This window comes from Crotalus tigris, unplaced genomic scaffold, assembly GCF_016545835.1.
Source record: "Crotalus tigris isolate CLP2741 ecotype Arizona unplaced genomic scaffold, ASM1654583v1 scf7180000017573.2180621, whole genome shotgun sequence".
Taxonomy (NCBI): domain Eukaryota; kingdom Metazoa; phylum Chordata; class Lepidosauria; order Squamata; family Viperidae; genus Crotalus; species Crotalus tigris.
Window position 1 is genome coordinate 391,095 of NW_024096483.1, and position 21,600 is coordinate 412,694.

Consider the following 21,600-nt stretch of genomic DNA (forward strand, 5'->3'; position numbering starts at 1 on the left):
TACTATTTTCTTTTACAACACAGATTTGGTTTTCCATCTTTTTGTTCTGGGGGAATTTTTTCTTCTTTTCCAGTCTATCAGGAATAATAATAACAAGAACAACAACTATAATAAAGCAGCTTGATCTTTTAATCTTAATCAGCAAAAGTCCAATAAAAAATTATTAACTTTAAACAAGTAAATCAATTTTAACGTTCTTTCTTTTCCTTTACACAGGATCTTGTGATTTTCTCTAAAAATACAAAAAAAGAGATTCCATGTCTTATATTTATAAACAAATCTTCAAAATCTTTGAAAGATGAATTTCAATTATATTCTATCTCTTTTTTTAAACTCATTTTTATACTGTCAGACATTCTAAAGAGAAAGTTCTGGATGCATTGTGCCAAATATCCTTAAATTATCTATTCTTTATTAGTAGGTCTTCTGCTTTAATTATAATCTTTAATTCTTTCTGGTTGCCTCTAGTAAATACAGTAGTGACTGTTTAAAATGGCATTGAAAAAAATGGTTTATGACCATTTTTCACACATACAACCATTGCAGCATCCTCATGGTCACGTGATCAAAATTCAGACTCATATTTATGATGGTTGCATGTCCTGGGGTCATGTGATCACCTTTTTGCAAATTTCTGACAAGCAAAGTCAATAGAAAAACCAGATTCACTTAGCAACTATTACTAACTTAACAACTGCAGTGATTCGCTTAACAACTGACGCAAGAAAGGTCATAAAATGGAGCAAAACTCAACAAATATTTTGCTTAACAACAGAAATTTTGGGCTCAGTTGAGGTAAGTTGAGGACTACCTGTAGCCTTCAAGGTCTCTTATTATATTCTTTTCTCACCAGAACATTTTCACAGGAAGAGATTTCTTACATTTAAACTCAAAATCTTTATATATTTTTAATAAAATGTTAAACTATAGGAAGTATTCTTACAATTTTTTCAAAGTCTCATTTCCAGTGAATCTGTCTCCTTACCTGTTTAAAAACTTTCCAGAATCAACATTCTAATCACCCTTTTGCTTTTTATTTCCTGATTTATTTCTGATTTTGTTTTTTGCCTTTCTCAGATCCCAAATAATCACAAAACTCCAGGGCAATAGTAAGTAAAAATTTAAATAATTCAGATTTTTTTTTCCAGGCAAGGCATAATTATTTCTCTTTTCTGCAAGACAGACCCTGGCTTTTTCTAATATACTCAGGAAAGCATGGTTAAAATAAATCATGATTTAATGCAATATGTGATCAAGGAATCACTTGTTTTAAAGGACTGAGGACAGTAGGAATGAAAAATAAAAGAAACCCAAGATTATTTGTTCAACAAAATTTGTTTATTTTATTTTGCTTTATTTAAACATATTTAGGCATAAATATATAGTAGTGGATTTTGTGATTTTATTAATTAGTCTAAAAATATTTTTGTACTAAGTTAAACAAGTTTACTTGATTAAAACAATAACAACAAGGGCAAAATAATTTTTCTATCGTGATTTAAAGAACTATGTAAGATATTAGAATTTAGGAACCATATAAACAAAGTAATGCACATAGTATTCAGCATCATTCTGCAAAAAAATGCCTGGGAGTTCTTGATTTGGTTTCATGAATTTTGATGGAAACTTCATGTGAAAACTAGGCTGTGTCATATAAGTGACATACATATTCAAAACCAAGCAATCAGCTGGAGGGCACAGATGCTGGTGCTTCTGAGGTACTGAATAGAAGAAAGCCACTGAAGACAGTGTCATCATCTGGATCTGCATACAATCCGTTATAAGTCTCTCCTCCATAACACTGCAGCCATATCCGATCCCCTTTCTGAAGTTCCAGGACGATTCCTCCAGAGGCCTGGTCTTCGACCCCTTGGTACATATCTGCAGTGTGGAGCATCCTGTGCTCATTTTTAACTAGAGCTACTCTCATATTCCTTGAAAAAACAGTGATGTGGTAGGTAAAATAATAGACCCCAGGGATTTGGCAGGTGAACACTCCAGTTTCTGTGCTATAATGGTCGAAGCTGTTGTATAAGACTTTATCAAATTTGATGGGAACATTGAGTGGAGGAAATTTAGCGGTGAGGCCTACACTGAAAGCACTTTTGCCAATAACTGGGGTACTGCCAAGATTTCCCTTTTCTCCCCGTTCTCCCTTCCAACCCCTTTCTCCCTGATTGCCTTTACTGCCTTTTGGTCCGGGGCCTCCTATCTCTCCTTTAGGACCCACGTAGCCTTTTGGACCTACAGGTCCCCTTAATCCTATTTCACCTTGAATTCCAATTTCACCTTTATTTCCTTTGGGGCCAATTGGCCCAAGGTCCCCTTTTATCCCTTTCCTTCCTTGTGGTCCTAGCTCCCCCTGGTGACCTTTGTCCCCTACCGGTCCAGGAATTCCTTTTGGCCCAAATTTCCCAGGCCAGCCGCGCTCTCCTTTATCACCTTTGTTCCCTTTTTCTTCAACTCTGCCGTCAGCCCCTAAATGAAAAGGAAAGACCTTGCAGTTAATCTTTTACAGAGTTGTGAAAGCATCTGTCATCTGAGGGATGAAAGTATAAATCCAAGATAACGGGAAGAGACATTTATTATTTCTGTATTATCTAACACAAAACCAAGAGCAGATGAGGTGAGACTACCTTTGATTTTTGAGGAGAAGGAAAAAGCAGAAGAGGATACTAGGTTCCCCCCCAGGCAAACATATGAAATGAGAGAGTCTCAGATTATATCAGAATGAACAAGTTTGGAGAATTGGGGTCTTTGGAGTCTTCCTCCAGAAAGTGTGGGGTTTTTTTTTCCTTCTAAAACTTCTTAACACCATTAGGCCTGTTGGAGCTGGCCAGAAACCATATCCAGGCTCTTGACCAAGTTAAATTTTGTACTCCAGCCTAAGGTCAAATGGCAAAAAATGATGTAATCTGTTTTCACAGTGGCTGTGCTTAATGTAATGTTATGGCTTAACAGAAAAATATATATATTGCTTTAAAGAGTTTGAGACAGGTGACAAGTTCCTGCTTCTGTAAGCATAAAAATGCTTTTCTAGAACTAAATCTAAAGCAATGAACAACTGTACCCTTAGTCCATGATATCCAAAATGAAATTATGTGCTGAAGACACTACCAGTAGAAGAGTACAGAATTAAGCAGAAACATCACAATGCTGTCAGGAGATCAAATATGCTCTCATGAAAGGTGCTATGTTAGAATGGCCAAACTAGAACAAAAAGTCTTGATCAACGCTGCATGCTAAGCCTTCCAACCTGCAGTGGTATTCCAGTAAGTGGCAAGACATCACATTGAAACTGATGCATTGCATTTTCTTCACACAGAGTGAGAAACTTATGGGCCTCATCAGCTTTCCTCAATCTGGTCCCTGCCTATATTGACCATTTCTGGAGGACATCAGACTAGGGACAGCTGATAGATCCCATTTTTCTGGCTTTTTACAAAATTTTGTAAACATACATGATGATTGTCAGTTGTTTTGGGAATATTGCTGCTCACCTGACAGGATTTTAAAATTGCATCTTATATAATTTGTCCATGAGGTTATAATAAATACTTTACATGAAAATGAATTATTATATGGCTATTTAATAAACAACTACCCTCTTTGTTTTCCTGAAACAAAGCACAGGTTATTGTATGTATTATGGTCAGCAGAAGATTACCGGTGGATAAGCATATCCTCATATTCTGGATGAGACCAGCTTTGGCTCCTACCTTGTTCCCCCTTATTTCCATTGATGCCATCTCGGCCTGACTTTCCTGGATTTCCTGGGTCACCTAATAGTAGCAAAAGATAATGTTTGTTCATATAAATGAAATAACATTCAGAATTTCAAACAGACACCTTCATAATTCACTGGAGTATAAAGAAAAGGAGGAGCTACAGCACAATCAGGTGTGTAAGATTTTGTTGTCATAGCTTATCTCTATAAAATATAGTCCTAGAATTCCTCTGGAATTGATTTCTTTCGTATTTGTAGCAGGGCAGACATCAATGATTAAGTGACAAAGAAAATGAATAAAAGAAACAGACAGTGCTTACTATCTTGTGTTTCAGTCTGGCTAAAGCCATAATGAGATGATTTGGTTTGGGTTTAATGTGTTGTGTTTTCTAAGATATTGTACTTTCTTCACGATATAATGAGTATCAGTATGATACAATGGATGAAATATTGGGCTAAGATTTGGGAGACCCATCAGTGGATATTTAATGGGTGACAACACAGCCTGTCTTAAAAGGGTATTGTATGGCATAATTAAGAACATTGTCCATGGGGTCGCGATGGGTTGGACACGACTTTGCAATTAACAACAACAATGGCATAATTAAAGAATACCAGATATACTATTCTAAGTTCCTAGAGGAAAAGCAGAATAGAACTCTAACAAATTGAATTAATAATGTTATGGTTTAGCATGTAATGTGAACTTAGATAAAGATAAAACATAGTTAAACAAACCATGCTTAGCATGCCTGAATCAGGCCATTTTCTCCTTGGGTAGTATTTAACATGCATATATGCTTAATTTTGTTACTGGCAGTGACTCTGTGTCAATGAGGCATCTCCTGCTTTTGTCGATGAGCCAATGCCTTGAATGGCAGTACTATAGCTCTAGTATGTATATTCAGTACATTACATATGATGGACCTTTACTCCTTGTAAAGGACACTAAAATTTGGTTGACATTTATCAATCTGTTAGGTAGGGATTGTTGGTTTTATCACCTGGATGGTTCTGCTGTTATGACAGGGAGTAAGCTGCAGATTTCAGTCACACCCAATCATTCTTCATTCTTTCCTTCCAAATGTATATTCAGCATTTGAAAACAAATGTAGCTTTCTCTTCATGTAAATCAGTGGTTCTCAACCTGTGGGTCGGGACCCCATTTGGGGTCAAACGACCATTTCACGGGGGTCGCCAAACCACGCTGTCCACCATTTTTTCCCTTTTCCCTAGCTGTCCTACTCTCTCTTATTGGTGGCCACACCCACTTGGGGGTCACCACAACATGGGGAACTGTATTATGGGGTCACGGCATTAGAAAGGTTGAGAACCACTGATGTAAATGATGAGCCACATTTTTATAATATTTTCATTAACTATTTGGTATGACCTTCAGAAGTCAACAATCAGGCTGCAAATTGACTATTACAGCTTTGGACAAAGATTGGAGTATTTATTATTGAGAATATGTTTTTATGCATGCTTCAGAAATATTGCTGAACATACAGTTCATTGCAATAAAGCAATATGATACCTGTGTCTCCTTTTTCGCCCTTTGTTCCATCTCGTCCATCTCGTCCTGGTAAGCCATTGTGTCCAGGGTTCCCAGGAATTCCAGGAAATCTTTCAACACAGCTGTTTGGCCTTGGCATTTCTTCTGTGCTGACTGCAACAGCCAGCAAAAGAATCCAGAGTTTCATTCTATCGGATTTCAAATAGAAGAATCAATATATTACTTTTTAAAAAAAAAATCAGCAGTTACACTTTGCGAAGTAAATGCTAAACTTGAGTCATAAACAGATATTAGAGTTGCAGTGACCATTATTCATAATCCTGGAAAAGATATTTTAGTACATCATCCATGCCCAACTTGGTAGCTTCTTGGTAGCGTCTTGAACTTGGAAATTCCATTATCTTCCAGCCAATTTGACCAATAATATCCGCTTGAGGAAGGCTAGCATAGATAATATGGATCAATTATAGGTTTTATGAAGGAGGCTGATAATCAGTTATTCTAACTAGTTTCCATTCAAGGCTTACCTTTATTTATTGCTGCCCAGATGGATGTTTTCAGACATATATTGTACTTTCCTCCAATGGTTGTACATGAAGGAAAAATAAAGATAATCATTTAGTTGGTTACTAAGTTATAAAGAGTGTTATTCAATCTTCAGAAATGTTCAATGATTAATGTAGAGATAGATGCCAAGATGTTGATGTGGAATGATTTTGGTATTTAAATATTAATCTCCAGCAAACTGCCGAACACTGATATTAACTGCACAGAGTTCTATCACCTTCTACACAATGGGGGCTTCAAAGTTATATTGACTTATGGAGTTGTACTGATCTAAGCTTCTGTTTCCTTGTATGTATGTTTCAAGGGAAACATATCTTTGCCTCTTTGAAAAAGGATGTATATTGCATCCCTTCTCTGGAGCCACCTCGTAAACAGGCACTGCAACCAGGAAGATTCAGAACTGGCAGGAATCTGATTGCCTGCACAGAGCACTAACTCATTTCCCCATCGAAGTGATACCTATCTATCTATTTGCATAGAACATGCTTTCGAACTATTAGCTGGACAGAAGCTGAGATGAATGACAGGAGCTCATCCTGACATGCAGTGCTAGGACTTGAACCACTGGAGTAGAGATCACCTTCACCATCATTAAGCCATTGAGCTACTGCGCCTCTTTGCCTACCTGTTGACTACAGTATATAATGATACCATATCCATGAAGAGTATAACAATTATTCCTTCTTTTAAAGTTTTAAAATACAAGATAATATGTGAACATGGAAACTTTGACCAATGGATCTCTACTTGGGGGGGGCGGCTGATTTAATCCAAAAATATTTTTGGCAATTGTAATAGCATGTCAGTGGTTTATTCAAATCCTTTAGAGTTTGTTGGTTATGGAAAGATTCCTCAGAAATCTCTGGAGAATTAAATGGTTTGGCAGTGAAAATTAGGGGAAGTTGAACAGATCACTTTGTCAGTAGGAAATAACAGACTCCAGACATAAGCAAAACGTTCCTCCTTTGTGATTGGAGGAAAATCAGTAGATCAAAGCTGGCCATTTTTATTCCACCAAAACTGGTGTAATATATTAACATTTTCCAAAAAAGGAAGAGACTTGTTAATACCTAATCAGCCTCATAAATAATAAGTGATATTCTCAAAGGTGCCTTTTCAAACTGGACTGTTTTTTTCCTTGAGGAAGAAGAACAAAATGTTTCATTTTGATTACACAAACAAGTAGTGATAGCATTTTTAGAACACAGAAACAATAAAAAAGTGCCATTTTCAAAATCTCTATTGCTCTCTTGTCATTTTAGATATGATAGAAAACTCATTATCAACAAATGCCTTTGGAATGATTGCACACTAAATCGTCTTCTAGGCTGTTATCAACGTGAAACAAATGACACGGTATATTATATTGGTTGATAGAGAAGCTAATAGGACAGGGATCTTCAAACTTGGCCGTTTTATGACTTGTGGGTTTCAACTCCCAGAATTCTTAGCCAGCGTGCCTGGCTGAGGAATTCTGGGAGTTGAAGTTCACAAGTCATAAAATGGCCAGGTTTGAAGACCCCTGTAATAGGAGTTTAAATAATAACACCACTTTTGAAAATAATTATGAGGCTATTTCTAAACATTAGCTTAGGAATTAGGTTATTTCTGAACACCAGTTTATCATATTCTGTTTACCAGTTTTTCATATCCATTTTTCTATTCTATTCTATTCTATTCTATTCTATTCTATTCTATTCTATTCTATTCTTATTCTACAGGAGGACGATCGAGAGCATCCTGTCATATAGCATCACAGTCTGGTTGGGAAGCATCACTGCCTTAGACAGGTAGGTGGTGCAGAGAGTGGTGAGGATGGCCGAAAAGATCATTGGCAGTTCCCTCCCTCCCATCCAGGACATAGCACAGAAGCGTTGCTTGAGCAGTGTCCCTATTTGGGACACTACACATCCTCTTCACGACCTGTTTTCCTTGTTACCTTCTGGGAGGAGGCCTCGTGGTATCTGAAGCAGAACATCCAGATTCAGCCATAGTTTCATTCCATATAGCATTAACCTCATAACTCTCAAGCTTCCGCCTTCCATTATATATTTAAGATGGACAGTGTTTAATAATTTGTTATGTATACGTAGGAATGTGGATCTATACATGTGTTGTATATAGTATGTTTAGGTGTGTCATGTATGTGTTCACTTTGAGAGTGGGCAACTAAATTTTATTTTTGATGTGTGCCGTTGTGCCCACAGTAAAAAAATGACAGTAAAGATTATCTTCTCTTCTCTCTTCTCTTCTCTTCTCTGTTGTTCCATTCCATTCTTTCTTCACCAAGAGTTACTTTCGATAATGAAATAGACAGCACATAACTTAAATAAATAAATCAATAAACACCTTTTTAGAAAGAGTGCTCCAGAATTTTTCTGAGTGTCAGATGCCAGGTGCAGGATGAAGCAAGGTGAAAAACAAGATTGTGACATTAAGAACAGTTCCTCTCATTTCACCAGTGTTCTTCTCTGCCTGACATGTCACTTATACTATTTCTGAATGGAATGCAGTAAATAGAATATGTATGTGTAATTAAACATCCCACTTTGATTTGTGGTTTACTGTGAATGGCCATGCGAAAGCGAAATGGATGGTTTTGGGCCAGACACTCTCTTTCAGCCAAACTCGCCTCAAAGGGTTGTTGTTGTAGGGAAAATAGAAGGAAGGAGTATTATCAAGTGTTGCCATCTTGTGTTACTTATAAAATAATAAAGGTAGGATAAAAAAAAATCTAAAAAAAATAGCCCCGAGACTCAGTGGTCATATCTGATATCAGGAAGCAATGCCTTTTGTGCAAATTATTAGTGGTGAAATTATTTCTTGGTGTTAAGTATTAGGCTGATGACAAAGGAGTAATTTTAGTGAACATTCAAACTGTTCCCCTCCCTTAGTCACTTTGACAAATACACATACAGTTTAAGTGTAATTTATCAAACAATACAGTTGGCTGAATTCACAAAACCCATTAAGTTGCAGATTATAATATAGAGCACATGCTGGGATTTACAGGTCATATTTAGGCAAAAGCAATTATGACCATATAACATGTGACTATAGCAATATTAATGTAGAATGCAGAATATGTGTCCCTTCATTTGAGTTGAACATGGCAAACAAGGCACTTAATGTTTATGCACTATGCATTTCTATGAAAATTGAGAACATTCTTAAAAGTTTTTTGAAAAACAGAAGTAGGCCAAATAAATAAAAGCACTTTCTTTTTGCTGTCAATAAACTTCATTTTTAAATTTTCACTTTATGCACTGTGAAAAATCACACACACAAAAAATAAACTGTATAGTAACATTTATATAAGACACTGCTGGTAAATGTGCACATTAAAATATAAAGTTAGAAGATAAAAGGAATGTACATTTCTATATACATTGCAGGAAAACACATTTGATATAACATATTAATGCAGATAAATCTAGCTAGAGGGATTACAGCAAATACATAGCAGGCTAAAGGGACCATATACACACATTGAATTTCAGCTTCCACAGCCTTTTGAAAACGAAGACATGCTCTATGACTGAAACAAATATGGGTAGTGCTTGACTCATGACCAGAACCGAGCCCAAAATTCCCATTGCTAAGCAAAACAATTGTTGATGACTTTTCTTGCCATAGTTGTTAAGTGAATCATTGAAGTTGTTAAATTAATAACACTGTTATTAAGTGAATCTGGCTTCCCCATTGCCTCTGCTTGTCAAAGATTGCAAAAGATGACTATATGATCCTGGGACTCTACAACTTTCATAAATACATGCCAGTTGCCAAGCGTTTGATCATGTGACCATGGGGATGCTGCAATGGTCGTAATTGTGAAAAATGGTCATAAGTCCATAAGTTTTTCAGTGCCATTGTAACATCAAATGGTTACTAAACAATTGATTGTTAAGTCAAGGATTCTACATGGATGCAGAAAACAAACTGTATGAAAGAAAAAAGTCACAGAAAACTTGCAAAATAAAATATACAAGCTGAATACTTTGTACACACATATTAACAATTTAAATTGATTTTTTTTCAGAATGCATTTATTATAAAGAAATCTCATGTACACAGAAAAAAAAGCAATTGATAACAATATTGTTTTATTATGGCTAAGTTCCTTTGGCTGGAGCTCCAAGTTAACATCTAAAATATTATTATTATTTTTAAAAAAGTGCCCTCCGACAAAATTTCAACTAACTTCTTCACTAACACAACTTTTATAGTCAAGGTTTATTTTAAGTTAGAAATTCTGGTTTCTGAAATCCAAAGGGTGTCTGTTTTGCATAACACTTAAGAGCTGTCCAAGGTGGAATAATATGGCAATAGACCAGGGGTAGGCAACCTTGGCTCTTTTATGACTTGTGGACTTCAACTCCCAGAATTCCTGAGCCAGCAATAGACTGTATAGTAATACTAGCCAAGCTTTTCAGTTTAGTTCATGAGAATATAACCTCTAGTGAACTTATTTTAAGAAAGTATTGGTGCATTAAGTGTTTTGAGCTCAACATTTTCCATTCTGAGTTTGAAATGATTTTTAGTTTACGATAACTGTTCCAGCCAGTTCCAGAAATATTCCAATGCTGTTTTAACTATTCTGTGGTGTTCTGAACTTGAAACAGTACCATTCTGAATCCAAGACACTTCCAGGATAGTCAGATCAGCCTGGGAAACTTCCATAAATCAGAACAAGCCATTTGAACTTAAGACGTATTTTGAATTTGAAATATTGTTCACCTTGTTAAAATATAAATTATTAATGAATCAAGGATTCAGAATTTGGCACTTCTCTTTCTCAACAGAAGCAAGATGGAGTTTTCTGTTTATTCACACAAGGAGAATTCTTATTAATCTAGAGTTTAAAGAGGCTGTGTAAAAATGGCCTACAGTCTTCATACCAGTAACTTTCCAGATGTTGTCCATACCCAACCAGAATGGCTACTATCCTGAATAATAGAAATTGATCATACAAAATCTGGGACTCCAGGTTTGCACAACATTTAATATGAGAAATTTAAAACCATGGATGCTGGGTATTCAACTTTGTGTTTTATAATATTTTGTGGCAAAGACTTTGGAAGGAATCTAAGAAGTTAAACCAAGCAACAATCAAATTCAACAACCAGTTATCCACTTTTCTGAATGTAAGGTGGAATTGGTACAGCTTCAAAATCAATCATACTATTTAAAATTTGAAGTTCTTATCAAGCCAAGTTTATGATCAATTGGAAGCATAACATTCTGAAATGTAGTTTAATTTCCAGATAGGCCAGGTTTAGTTAACTTTGCATGTCCATTTTGCCTTTGTGTTTCTGAAATGAGAGTTGTGTACTGTTAGCAGTACGTTTTTGAAATCAGGGTTTTTAAATGTAAGAAAATTGAAAATTTCTGGGAAAAAATGTAGAAATTCTTATGTTTTGGGAAAGGGATCCAGTGACAAGTAGAAAATTTGAGAACAAATACTAACTTTGACTTGGCTTTTCAGAACTTAATCAGCTGAAGATGATAAAATATTACCCAGGAAATGTTAGGCACTTAATTTGTTAGGATAAATAGCTTACAAGAGTTCTTGTAGTAATCTAAACTGTGATCATTTTTATCAGATCTTTGTAGTATTCCAGACCAAATGATTGTTAATATTGAAAAAGCCTAATAATTTTCTCTCTTCAAATACTCTTGCAAGGTGCAAAAGCTTTTCCTTCATAGAGTATACAATTAGGCTGCAAATAGCTAGCTAACAGACTATTAACAAAAACAGTTTGCCAAGCAAAAAGTTGAATACAGCCTTATTCTTTCATAATATGAATGGTATAATTTCCCTCTCTGTAACATTTGAGGATTTTCTGAAGAATGTAACATAGTTATCAGTGCATCTGCAAACAAATTTGAAGAATTCTATTCTATTCATTTCAACCACTAAATCTACAGTGTTTACTGGAAAAGGAACTGGGAACACGCAGAGAATAGAGAATGATGTTTTAATCCTCTCTCTTTTGTCTAGACAAAATAGCAGATATCCCTCACTACTTCTCATACTGAACTAAAAGAGAGTACCAACAGTAATGGTGGTCTCTTCTTTTAATTATAAATAGCAGTCTCTCCATCTAAACCACGGGGGTCAAACTTGATCATGTCACATGATGCATCGCAATGGGTTTTTTTGCCTTTGCGGAGCTGGGGTGGGTGTGGCCTGCGCATGATGTATCTGGCCCACAGGCCGCCAGTTTGACACCCCTGATCTAAACAGTGTAAAGAAGACTTAAAGCATGTTTAACAGATCTTTCTGGGGTGGAAATATGAAAAAGTGAGAAGGGGAGAAGGAGGTCTTCCTGGAGAAAAATATGGCTATTTTGATATTATGATTAGAGGTAGAAAACCTATGCCTCGTATTCTAAAAATTAAGAGTACTGAAGTTTACTTATGGCTGCAAACCATAAGTAAAATTCTGCGACTTTTTGATATTTGGTGGTAAATAAAAGGAAGTAGATATATAAAACTTCCAACATGCTTAATGCATCTATTAAGAAAACTTTTGCCCAATTTTCAACCTGCCAAAATGATAAAAAATCCACATGTCCTCAAAAATTATTTTAGCATAGCGAGCCTCAAATCAGAAATGTTTGGTCAGCCATCTAAAATATACTATAGTCTTTTGTTACAAGTCCCAATTATTAGACACAATTTTAGGGGCACATTTTAAAAATATGAATTTTTCAAATTTTAAAAAGTTTTCATTTTAAGAGAGCATGCCAAGTTATTAAGATAGTTTATATGTGACAAAGGGGGATACAATTTCTCATTAGGCATGTTCCCCTTCACTGGGGTTTCCAGACTGCAGTTGGACAGCCATCAGTCAAAAGTGTTCTTGGAGCTCATGCATTGAACAGAAGGTGGATCTAGCTGGCCAAGATGGATGGAAACTAATTAAGGGGAGAACCAACCTAGAACTAATGAGAACTTTCCAGACAGCAGGGACAATTAATCAATGGAATGCTTCCCTTCAGAAGTTGTGGGTGCCCCAACATTGGAGGTTTTTAAAAAGAGTTTGGACAGCTATTTGTTTGAGATGGTCTAGGGTTTCCTGCTTGAGGAAGACCTCCACGGTCCCTTCCAACTCTGTTATTCTGAATGATACAAGACAAATTCAAATTGCCTTCCATAACCATTTCAGCTTGTGCACTCATTCAGTAGTTATTCTTGCAAAACCTATGGCTGTTCAAACCAAATAGTCAACTAAGAAGATAATGAACTGGAGATCACTACTGCATTTTTTTAAAATTAATAGGGGGGGGGAAGGCGGATATCAAAAGCAAGTATGAACACACAATGAACAATTGAACATGAAAACTATTTTTAGGTATCGTCCCCCCAGCAGAGTGTTTTGCAGGTGAATTAAGATTTCAGTTTCTCTAATCCAGTTCCACTGCTATTTTTGAATTAGACTCAAAATCCAGCATACCTGAAGGGGACGAAGGGCTGTTTTGAAGGATATGTTATGCTATGTACTGAGGCATATGTAGCATCCTTGTTATTAAAACTATCTGTTCATATTTAAACATTCTTGTTAGTAAAGACATTTCAATGTGTATTAAAAATGAAGATGCACCAATTCCTTTCAATCTATTCATAAAATCAGTCAGAGCTAATCAGGATGCATCTTTCGTTAGCATTTTCATTATATCAGAGGGTTTTTATTGTCTATTGCTGAAGCTGCCAATCGTTAAAAATCATTATAATACCATATGTGTGTGCCTGTATGTACATAAAGGTAATTGTCCAGTTGGGTCCGACTCTAGGGCACGGCGCTCATCTCCGTTTCTTGGTCAAAGGAGCCAGCATTGTCCGAAGACATTTCTGTGGTCATATAGCCAGCATGACTATATACCGAGGCACATGAAACACTGTTACCTTCCCACTGAAGTGGTACCTATTTATCTACTTACATTTGCAGGCTTTCGAACTGCAAGATCGGCAGGAGCTGGAGTAACAGGAGCTCACCCTGCCACACGGCACTCGGGTCTCAAACCTGGGCTGTTAGCTTTCCAGCTGACAAGCTCAACATCTTTAACCGCTGAGCCACTGTGCCTCCTATATGTATATACCACGGCACAATGAAGTCAAACTTTGGAACTACTGAATCTCCCTAAGTTCAATCTTTAATACTGAAGCATGTCTGAAAAGTGTTGCAGTTTAGCTGGATGGCAACCTCTCCTAGCTATATCTGCTCAAAAATAAGTTCCGATGAAATCAAAATGGTTTACTTTCTAAATTTCTATTGAGGAATGACTCATATACATGTTTTACATTTTACCTTATCTAGTTGAAGCCATAGCACTTCATACAGTTTAGCCTTTCTTTTGGGTCAAGCTGGCTAAGAAATTATAGTCCAACCTATCTAGGAAAGGCTTTGTAACAAAAATAATATAAAAATCCCTGAATTTGTTTTCGCTGTCATAAGTTGTTTATGAAATACTCTGAGCTAGTTTTGTTAACCATGGTTTATTGAGTCATGGTTTACAAACTGAGCCATGACTTACAAACTGCAGAGGCTGTGTTACTGTAACAGATTAAATTGAACACACCCATTATAGCTTAGGATTTTCAATATCCAGTGTTTTACTATAAGCATTAGCAATGTAAGAGGGTGACCAATAGCATGCCATAAACCCTAATTTATGGCAGTTGTCCCGAGGGAGGGTATTTTTAGAAACCCCGTGTTAAAAATCAATTTCATTTCACAGAAGAGAACAAACCAAATCAAAACAAGGACATATCATTTTAATAGTCTATAAATAGGCCATGTTTCTAATCACGTTTAATCAAAATTCATTTCTAATGTCACCAGATGGTCCTAGTGTTGGATACTCTTAACAGAATGCCAAACAAATAATTCCTAAGCCTTTTCTGGTTTGTCTGATGCACATAAGAGCAACCACATAAAAAGATCATGTTGGAACTTGTTTAAAGTTATTTTTGTCAGAAACCTGCAAACCAGATGGAATGAATATATTTATGGGATTGAGTAAAAACTCTCTCAGGTTCCTTTTTCATATCCTTATTTTTGTATAGCCACACTGAGGCCATTTAAAACACTCCTAAAATAAAAAAAACACTTCCAATTTTTCATAAAGTACAAGCAGGCATACCGGAAACCAATGATGTAATTTTCATGGACTCAAGAGCAGAGATAACAAAATGAAATCCATTTCTTGACGATCAGATACTATATACAGCAAAATACCGGTTTTGGTAAGATTCCACCCTGAGTCCAAGGGGGACTTTCTTCATATAAAAATACATGTTCATATATTTATGATATCGAGTTCACATTTTCTTCCTTTTGCCATGAATGTGTCCTGGAGGAAGTCTAAGTCTCACTTAACAGAACAACACAGCAAACAAAGACAAATAGGAATAACTAAGCAGTTTTGTCAGTACCAACAACTTGATGATGTAAGAGCTATAGGAAGGATGAGACCACCCTTTGCCAAATTCTGCACAAAGGCAGAGAAACTATCCTTCCTGTTTTTAAATTTGGTCAATCCATTCACTATTAAGCCTGTCAAAATGACTTAAAAGTTTTGAACCATTCCTTTGGTACAAGGATGACTTATGCACATGCCCTTTTCTGAGATAGCAGCAATTTGCTACTGTGGTCAAATGGTAACTCTCCTATCAGTCTGTTTATTGATTCAGGACCACATCCATTTCAGATCATTCACTATCTCCTTCAATAAACCATGTCTTCTTCATGTTGCTCAATGAAGGTTTTGGTGGAAAATCAGAAATCAACCCATATCTTCTATCCAGGGCAGAATCCAGATTTTCCAGCTGGACCAACAAAAGCTTTGCTGGTAAATTGTTCCCTTTTTCCAGATGGCCTCTCAGGTCATGGATGTTGGGCTGTTCATTTCTTAAATGGTGTCAGTTTGTTAAAAGTGTGCCAGAAAAGGGATGGTTTCCGCTTTGGTTCTGCTAGGGCAAACACCTGCTGCTGTGGAATACTAGTGGGCACTGTAACATGACGCTGATGGATAGGATGCAAACTCTGGTGTGGCGGTGGCACTGGGCATCCATTATAACTGACACCTGTAGAAGAAAACAATAGCCAAAGATTATAATTCAGGACCTATTCACATGACACTTTTTGCTATACATCAGGAAATAGGAATCAGAGGCCAGGGCAGTCTCACCATTAGGCAAAATTACAAGGACCAAACATGGTAAATTGGAGCCAACTCCCTTTGCTGTCCACCACTTTACTCATTATAAGTGTTAAGAATGGGAGTATACAACAGATAGAGAAAAAGCTCGTGGGGTAATAGGGCAATAGAAGAAGGGAAACTGGGAGATCTTCTTTTCTACTCAAGCAGCAGTCCTTCTCCTACCTCAAATAGCATGTTTTTTGAGACAGCATTGCTGTGATACTCTAGTTTTCCTGAAACTACATACCTGGCTAATTCAGAGAGCAGGATCCAAAAAGAAGCTGATCCAAACAGCATGTTTAACCAAATCTTCTAAAGACAAAATGTATTCATATAACTTGTTTAACCATTGTTAATTTCTTTTGTGTGTATTATGTAAACAGAGCATGCTAGTTTATGATTAAATTATTGTGTAAACCTAGAAAATGAAACATATTAACTAATACAGTGAATGGGTTCTGGGAGTCATAGTTCAACACTATATATATATCATAGGTTCATCATCCTGTTCTATTACCAGGGACCCCCTATATCTACAGTCATGTACTTATGAACATAATGATACATATGGATTAACAACCAGGAGTGATATCTTGCCAATATCCAGCTAGTGAAGCATAGGAAAATCTAACCCGTTGCATCTACACTGCCTAGTCTATGTGCCACTTCTTTATACCTTTAATACCCAAGAAAACAAGATTATTCATCTGAAAGGAAAGGTATCTTGGGTGAACCAGTCTTTGGTCATGGTGGGGGAAGATGCTTTAAATATTCACCTTTCATTTTTCCATTTCTTGACTTCCGTGCATTTTGCATTGCTTGCTTCTTTTGGTTTTCTGAGATTTCCATTCCTATGTTTGAAGGATAAATGATAGAAATTTTAATGCTATTTCAAGAACGAGATTGTAATATGTTGTTAAAGCAAAGTTCAATAAAAAGCATCACTGAGTAACAATCTAATTTCAAAAGAGGAGATGCATCACAATTTAATAAGAGTGTGGACTTTATACATAGAAAACCTCAGTTTCAATTCTCAACATCTCTGCAAGGATGTCATAACTTCTGAAAAAGGTAAACAAGCCATTGCCATTGAGTGTAGAGAATACTGAGAAAATGGACAAATGGTTTGATTCAGAATAATGCAGATTTGTCATTCCAGAACAGTTCTACCAAAACGAACTAGGTAAGTGGAAATCACAAGGAATTATTCCTGAGAATCTGGATTTGCCCCTTTCAGTCATAACAGTACATAACAACATATTTAAAAGTTGTTCATTATTTAAAATTAACCACCTAACTCTGGGTGTTGAGTCCATTGATACCAAAACCCCATCAGAAATAAACAAAATATTGCACCTTGGCTTTAATTTTAAAAAAATCAGTAATGCGATCCTTCCAGCCCATTGATGGAACGACTCTAAGCACAAAGCATTTAATCACAATCAAACTGAATTTTAAAAAATCATAAAATTTTACATGCTACAATCTCACAACATTTGGGTTACATCATGAACATTTTCAATATAGTTTTGGTGATTTGGGGAGTTAGGCAACGAGGCCAGTGGGAGAGACTGTGCAATGGGAAAATATTCCAAATTTCCACTCTAAAGTTTTCGCTTAGCAAAAGATAATACTTACCCATTTCTTTGTCTTCTTGCACTCGTCTCCTCTCATTTATACAAGCCTCCAGCCACTTTTTTTTATCACCTGGCTTTTTCCCACAAAATAGGTGAACTTCTTCTGTAGCATTATTTACAATTTTGAAAGCATTTTTTACGGAGATATTAAAGTCTTTGTCTTTGCCATCCTCAACATCTACCACCTCCATTTCGTCCATGTCCATCCGGCCTTTGTAATACAACATGTCCCTTCTCAATAAATCCTTCTTACAGAACACAAGCTGATGGTCAAAAAGAAAGAATGTTCTTTGCTGACTTTTGCCTTGTTTGGAGATTTTGGTCAATTCCCCTGAGTGGATTAATTCAGAGCTTTTGCCTAAGATGTCTTGCCCCTAAAGCATTTGTAAAAAAATGAAAAGAAAAGGAGATAGCAAATTTTACTTTATTAGCACCATGAATGATGTTAGATAGATAAATAATTCATGCTTCTATTAATCTTTACTATTAATCTATTAATCTTTAGTCTCCAATATGGTAGCCACCAAGCCTGAACTGCTTGCCACTCTTTTTTTATACCTATGTCAGTAAATGTAGCAAAACCTTCCCTCACCAGAATGGGGAAGACATCTCACTCCACCCCATCGCCAATTTAAAATATTAGAGCTAGCTGTTACCTATGTTAACTATCATCAATAGATCCCTGACAGGAGGTTCATTTGTCCCTCCTCTCCATCTCCAGTTAAGCCAGTGAAATGGTCTGTTGCGTACATAAATATTGAAGATTATTTCTTGGTGAACAACAGCCACAGACAATATCTATCCCTGTCAGAGACCCTTGTGGCAATACTCTAAAGCAGGGGTCTTCAAACTTGGCCCTTTTATGGCTGGCTGAGGAATTCTGGGAGTTGAAGTCCAAAAGTCATAAAAGGGCCAAGTTTGAAGACCCCTGCTCTAGAGTGTTTGGTGGGACGTAAGCTTTTCTCCCGTTATTCACCTGGAGCTACTATCTTAAAGTCACTAAAACATTGTTTAAGTCACTTAAGAGAAGAACTGTGAAGTCTAGGCTACACAAAAATCAAGACTTCAGTAGCACTTTTTCAGACTAATACTTTTATTGAAAGGCCTAAGCTTAGTCATAAAAGCTTATGCCTTTTAACCCTAGAGAAAAGAGAATAAAATATAAATGTACTTGCAATTGCAGCAGCTTCTTTTCTTGTCTTCCTTTATCTTTTCTATTTCACTTTTTGGACTTTTTCTCACATACTTAATACGTTACTTTCCTTACCTTTCTCTTTCAAATTTGTATTTCCATTAATTTTTTAAAATAAAAATTCCATAGGGATTTCTTTCTACTGAAGAACGTGATCTTTGCCTCTGTCTCTTTTTCTCTGTTTCAAACTTTGTGGTTGTGCTTATAACCCTGTTTTTAGTTATAGCAATATGTGCAGAGGCCCTAAATGATAGTTGGCCACTCCAAAACAGAATTGAACAGGCTGATTCAAATGTTTACTGAATTCTGAACCTAAACATACATGATTGTACTGGATTTTAGATTTAAACCAAATTATCTCTCCAATCCAAGGGTTATCAGAAAGGTACCTAAGGATTCCAGGATTTTATTATACTCTTAAATAGTGCCCCAGTCTCCAAGATCATGGACTATGATTGCCAAAATCTCTCAAAAAATGGAACTGTTTTAAAAATCCCCCCCCCCAAGTTGCCAATCCCAGTTCAATGAGATTACTTGCAGCAGTTTTACAAAAATAACCAAAAACTAGGAGAGCCCAGTTAAGTAAAAATGCCTCTCCTTTGCACAGATTATACCCTCAAAATGTAGAGTGTGAAGAAAAACTAACCAGTATTCAGGAAAAAGAAAAACCTATATTGACTCTAACTTCACCTCTTCTCAATTTCAAGTATACAACTAAATATCACCCAGCTGCTACAAAAATCTCTGTAAAATCCCCAAGTAAGTAAATAATTGAGTTCAGTGATTTCTAACATTGCTTCTTGGTTTGGAATGATTCTGCTGTTCTTAAGATTTTTTTAAGCCTTTTGGAGGAGAAGCAGAAACAATTTGGTGCAGCTGAGTTGTTGAGTTTTTAGGACATCAGCCACTTGATGAATCATTGAGAAAAATAAAAGTGAAATAAATTAATAAATTATTTGAAGTAAATCATAATCACCACAATGGAAATGAACAACCACCTTTTTACAGTGGAAGCAGCACAACATAAGAAAACACCCCTTGAAACAGTGGGGAGAAACCCTGGGTCTTCAAGCTTGAAAAATGCCTGGCAATGTTTCCTCACCTCCCAACTGACAATGGAGACTTGCCAGCGAGCAATCTTGTCTATACTTTCTAGCCTTCGTTTGCGTTCATTGATGAGGCAAGCTACGTTCTTCATGGTTTCGTGTGCTGCCTTGATATTGTTATAGTCACTGTTAAAGAAAGAAAGATACTGGTCAATCCCTGCAGAGGATGCATCTTATTCATTTACTAGATTAATATCCTACTTTAATAAAAAAAAGTGACCCTGAGCAGTTTATACCTACCTGATTCAGTAATCAAGCCAAAAAAATACAAAGTCAAAACAATAGCAAAAACCACAGGAATGATCAGTCTAATAAAGGAAAAAAAATAATTGTAATACTCCATAAATACATCGCATTAAGCATTCTCCTACAAGAGGGAATTATCCTATCTGCCAAATTCCAAAAGGTTGCTGAAACAGCAATGTCTTAATAGCCTTACAAAATGCCACACATATAGGAAACAATCTATAGTCTCTTTAGCATCTTCTCTGACAGACGTTTATGGGCAGTGGTGAGAGTGGCAGGAGACTCCATTTCTACAAGTACCATGATGGATTCTTCCCACCGAACAGAGACAATGGCTCTAACAGCAACCCCTTTGTTAGGCAGAGAGAACATGGGGCAGCTCAGATAAAAGGAAGGCTGAAGCCTTTTCTGTACAAAGCTCTACAAATCTTTTCAAAATCTCCAAGACAGCCCTGCATTAATCCCAAAGAACAAAGACAACAAATATCTCCCACACTCCTCTCTATCTGGAGTGTAGCTGCAGTTGAAAGGGATTTATATCCAAAAAGGGTGCATAAGATAACCAGCGCAATTTCCTGTCCAGGTTGCATATTAACTGTGTTTTTTTAAAAAAATGAATCCCACACTTAATTGCCTCATTGTCTGAGCACTTTTACAATGGAAATTAGAGCTTTCAGTCTTGTTGGAAAAAACAGATTGCCTGTGGAGCAATTTTTGAAACCACCTTTAAATTTAGAAAAGATGTTCCAAACAACCCCTACGGTACTTCTGGCATGATTCATCTAAGAAACCTCTAGCATGATAACAGTCCTGTAAAAAGACCGTATGATTTCAACAAGTACATTTTTGCAATTAACTGAAAAGACCATAAACTGAGTTCTCAACTGCTGCTATGGATACTTCAAACAGTGCAAATTTGCCATTTTCCTCTCATTCCTTTTAGAGAAGTGACCCACAGGCCAGGGGGCCAGCAAAATTGCCAAACCATTTACAACATTCCTAGAAAGCACTGAAAGACCAATACATTAAATAAAAATGTAACATTCAAAATCTTCCACGAGTATTAAACTCACACAATCCCACCATTTTCAAATCAGATTTCATGAGCTTATATGGGAACACTGAAGTCTTGTGAGTTCTTGCATGACTCCTAGATAAGGGTGCTAAAATCTCACTAGCAATTTAAAAAAAAATTGATGGCAAGACAGCCTGCATAACATTAGGCAAGAAGGTTCAGTGACTGAAAAGGTTATAGACCTCTGTAGCTCTGATAACAACTCCCTAGGCTCTTAAGCAGATTGTTCCAATTAAAATAATCACAGAGCTAGTACTAGGGTATACCTAGGACTGACCTTGTCTCTGAATTACAACTCTCTCCTTGCATAGTTACTGACTTTTATGTTC

The 21,600-nt window shown here is 36.4% G+C and overlaps 2 protein-coding genes across 8 annotated transcripts in view; both read right to left on the reverse strand.

The window, feature by feature from the left end:
- Window positions 1–1,357: 1,357 nt before the first annotated feature.
- On the reverse strand, window positions 1,358–5,853 carry LOC120313796 (complement C1q and tumor necrosis factor-related protein 9A-like). The gene is made up of 4 exons (XM_039356071.1): window positions 5,771–5,853; window positions 5,265–5,431; window positions 3,720–3,782; window positions 1,358–2,478 (listed from the first exon to the last, which is right to left on the reverse strand). Exons 2-4 carry the CDS (start codon window positions 5,428–5,430, stop codon window positions 1,685–1,687), a joined length of 1,023 nt encoding a protein of 340 aa, XP_039212005.1. The 5' UTR covers window position 5,431; window positions 5,771–5,853; the 3' UTR covers window positions 1,358–1,684.
- Window positions 5,854–11,965: 6,112 nt separating this feature from the next.
- Window positions 11,966–21,600, reverse strand: part of SPATA13 (spermatogenesis associated 13) — a 97,819-nt gene continuing 88,184 nt past the window's right edge. For all 7 annotated transcript variants that reach the window (XM_039356282.1, XM_039356304.1, XM_039356274.1 and 4 more), the window contains 4 exons: window positions 19,947–20,076; window positions 17,654–18,026; window positions 16,792–16,866; window positions 11,966–15,899 (listed from right to left, as the gene is read on the reverse strand). In XM_039356282.1, the coding sequence (XP_039212216.1) occupies window positions 15,718–15,899; window positions 16,792–16,866; window positions 17,654–18,026; window positions 19,947–20,076 (760 nt within the window). In that variant the 3' untranslated portion in view covers window positions 11,966–15,717. The remainder of the gene's footprint in view (window positions 15,900–16,791; window positions 16,867–17,653; window positions 18,027–19,946; window positions 20,077–21,600) is intronic.

Coding starts and splice junctions, on each gene's coding strand:
- LOC120313796 (XM_039356071.1), bottom strand. CDS start 5,430: ATGAAACTCTGGATTCTTTTGCTGGCTGTTGCAGTCAGCACAGAAGAA. Junction 3,783..5,264: donor GGGCGAAAAAGGAGACACAG/GTATCATATTGC, acceptor TGCTACTATTAG/GTGACCCAGGAAATCCAGGA. Junction 2,479..3,719: donor TGGAAATAAGGGGGAACAAG/GTAGGAGCCAAA, acceptor CTTTTCATTTAG/GGGCTGACGGCAGAGTTGAA.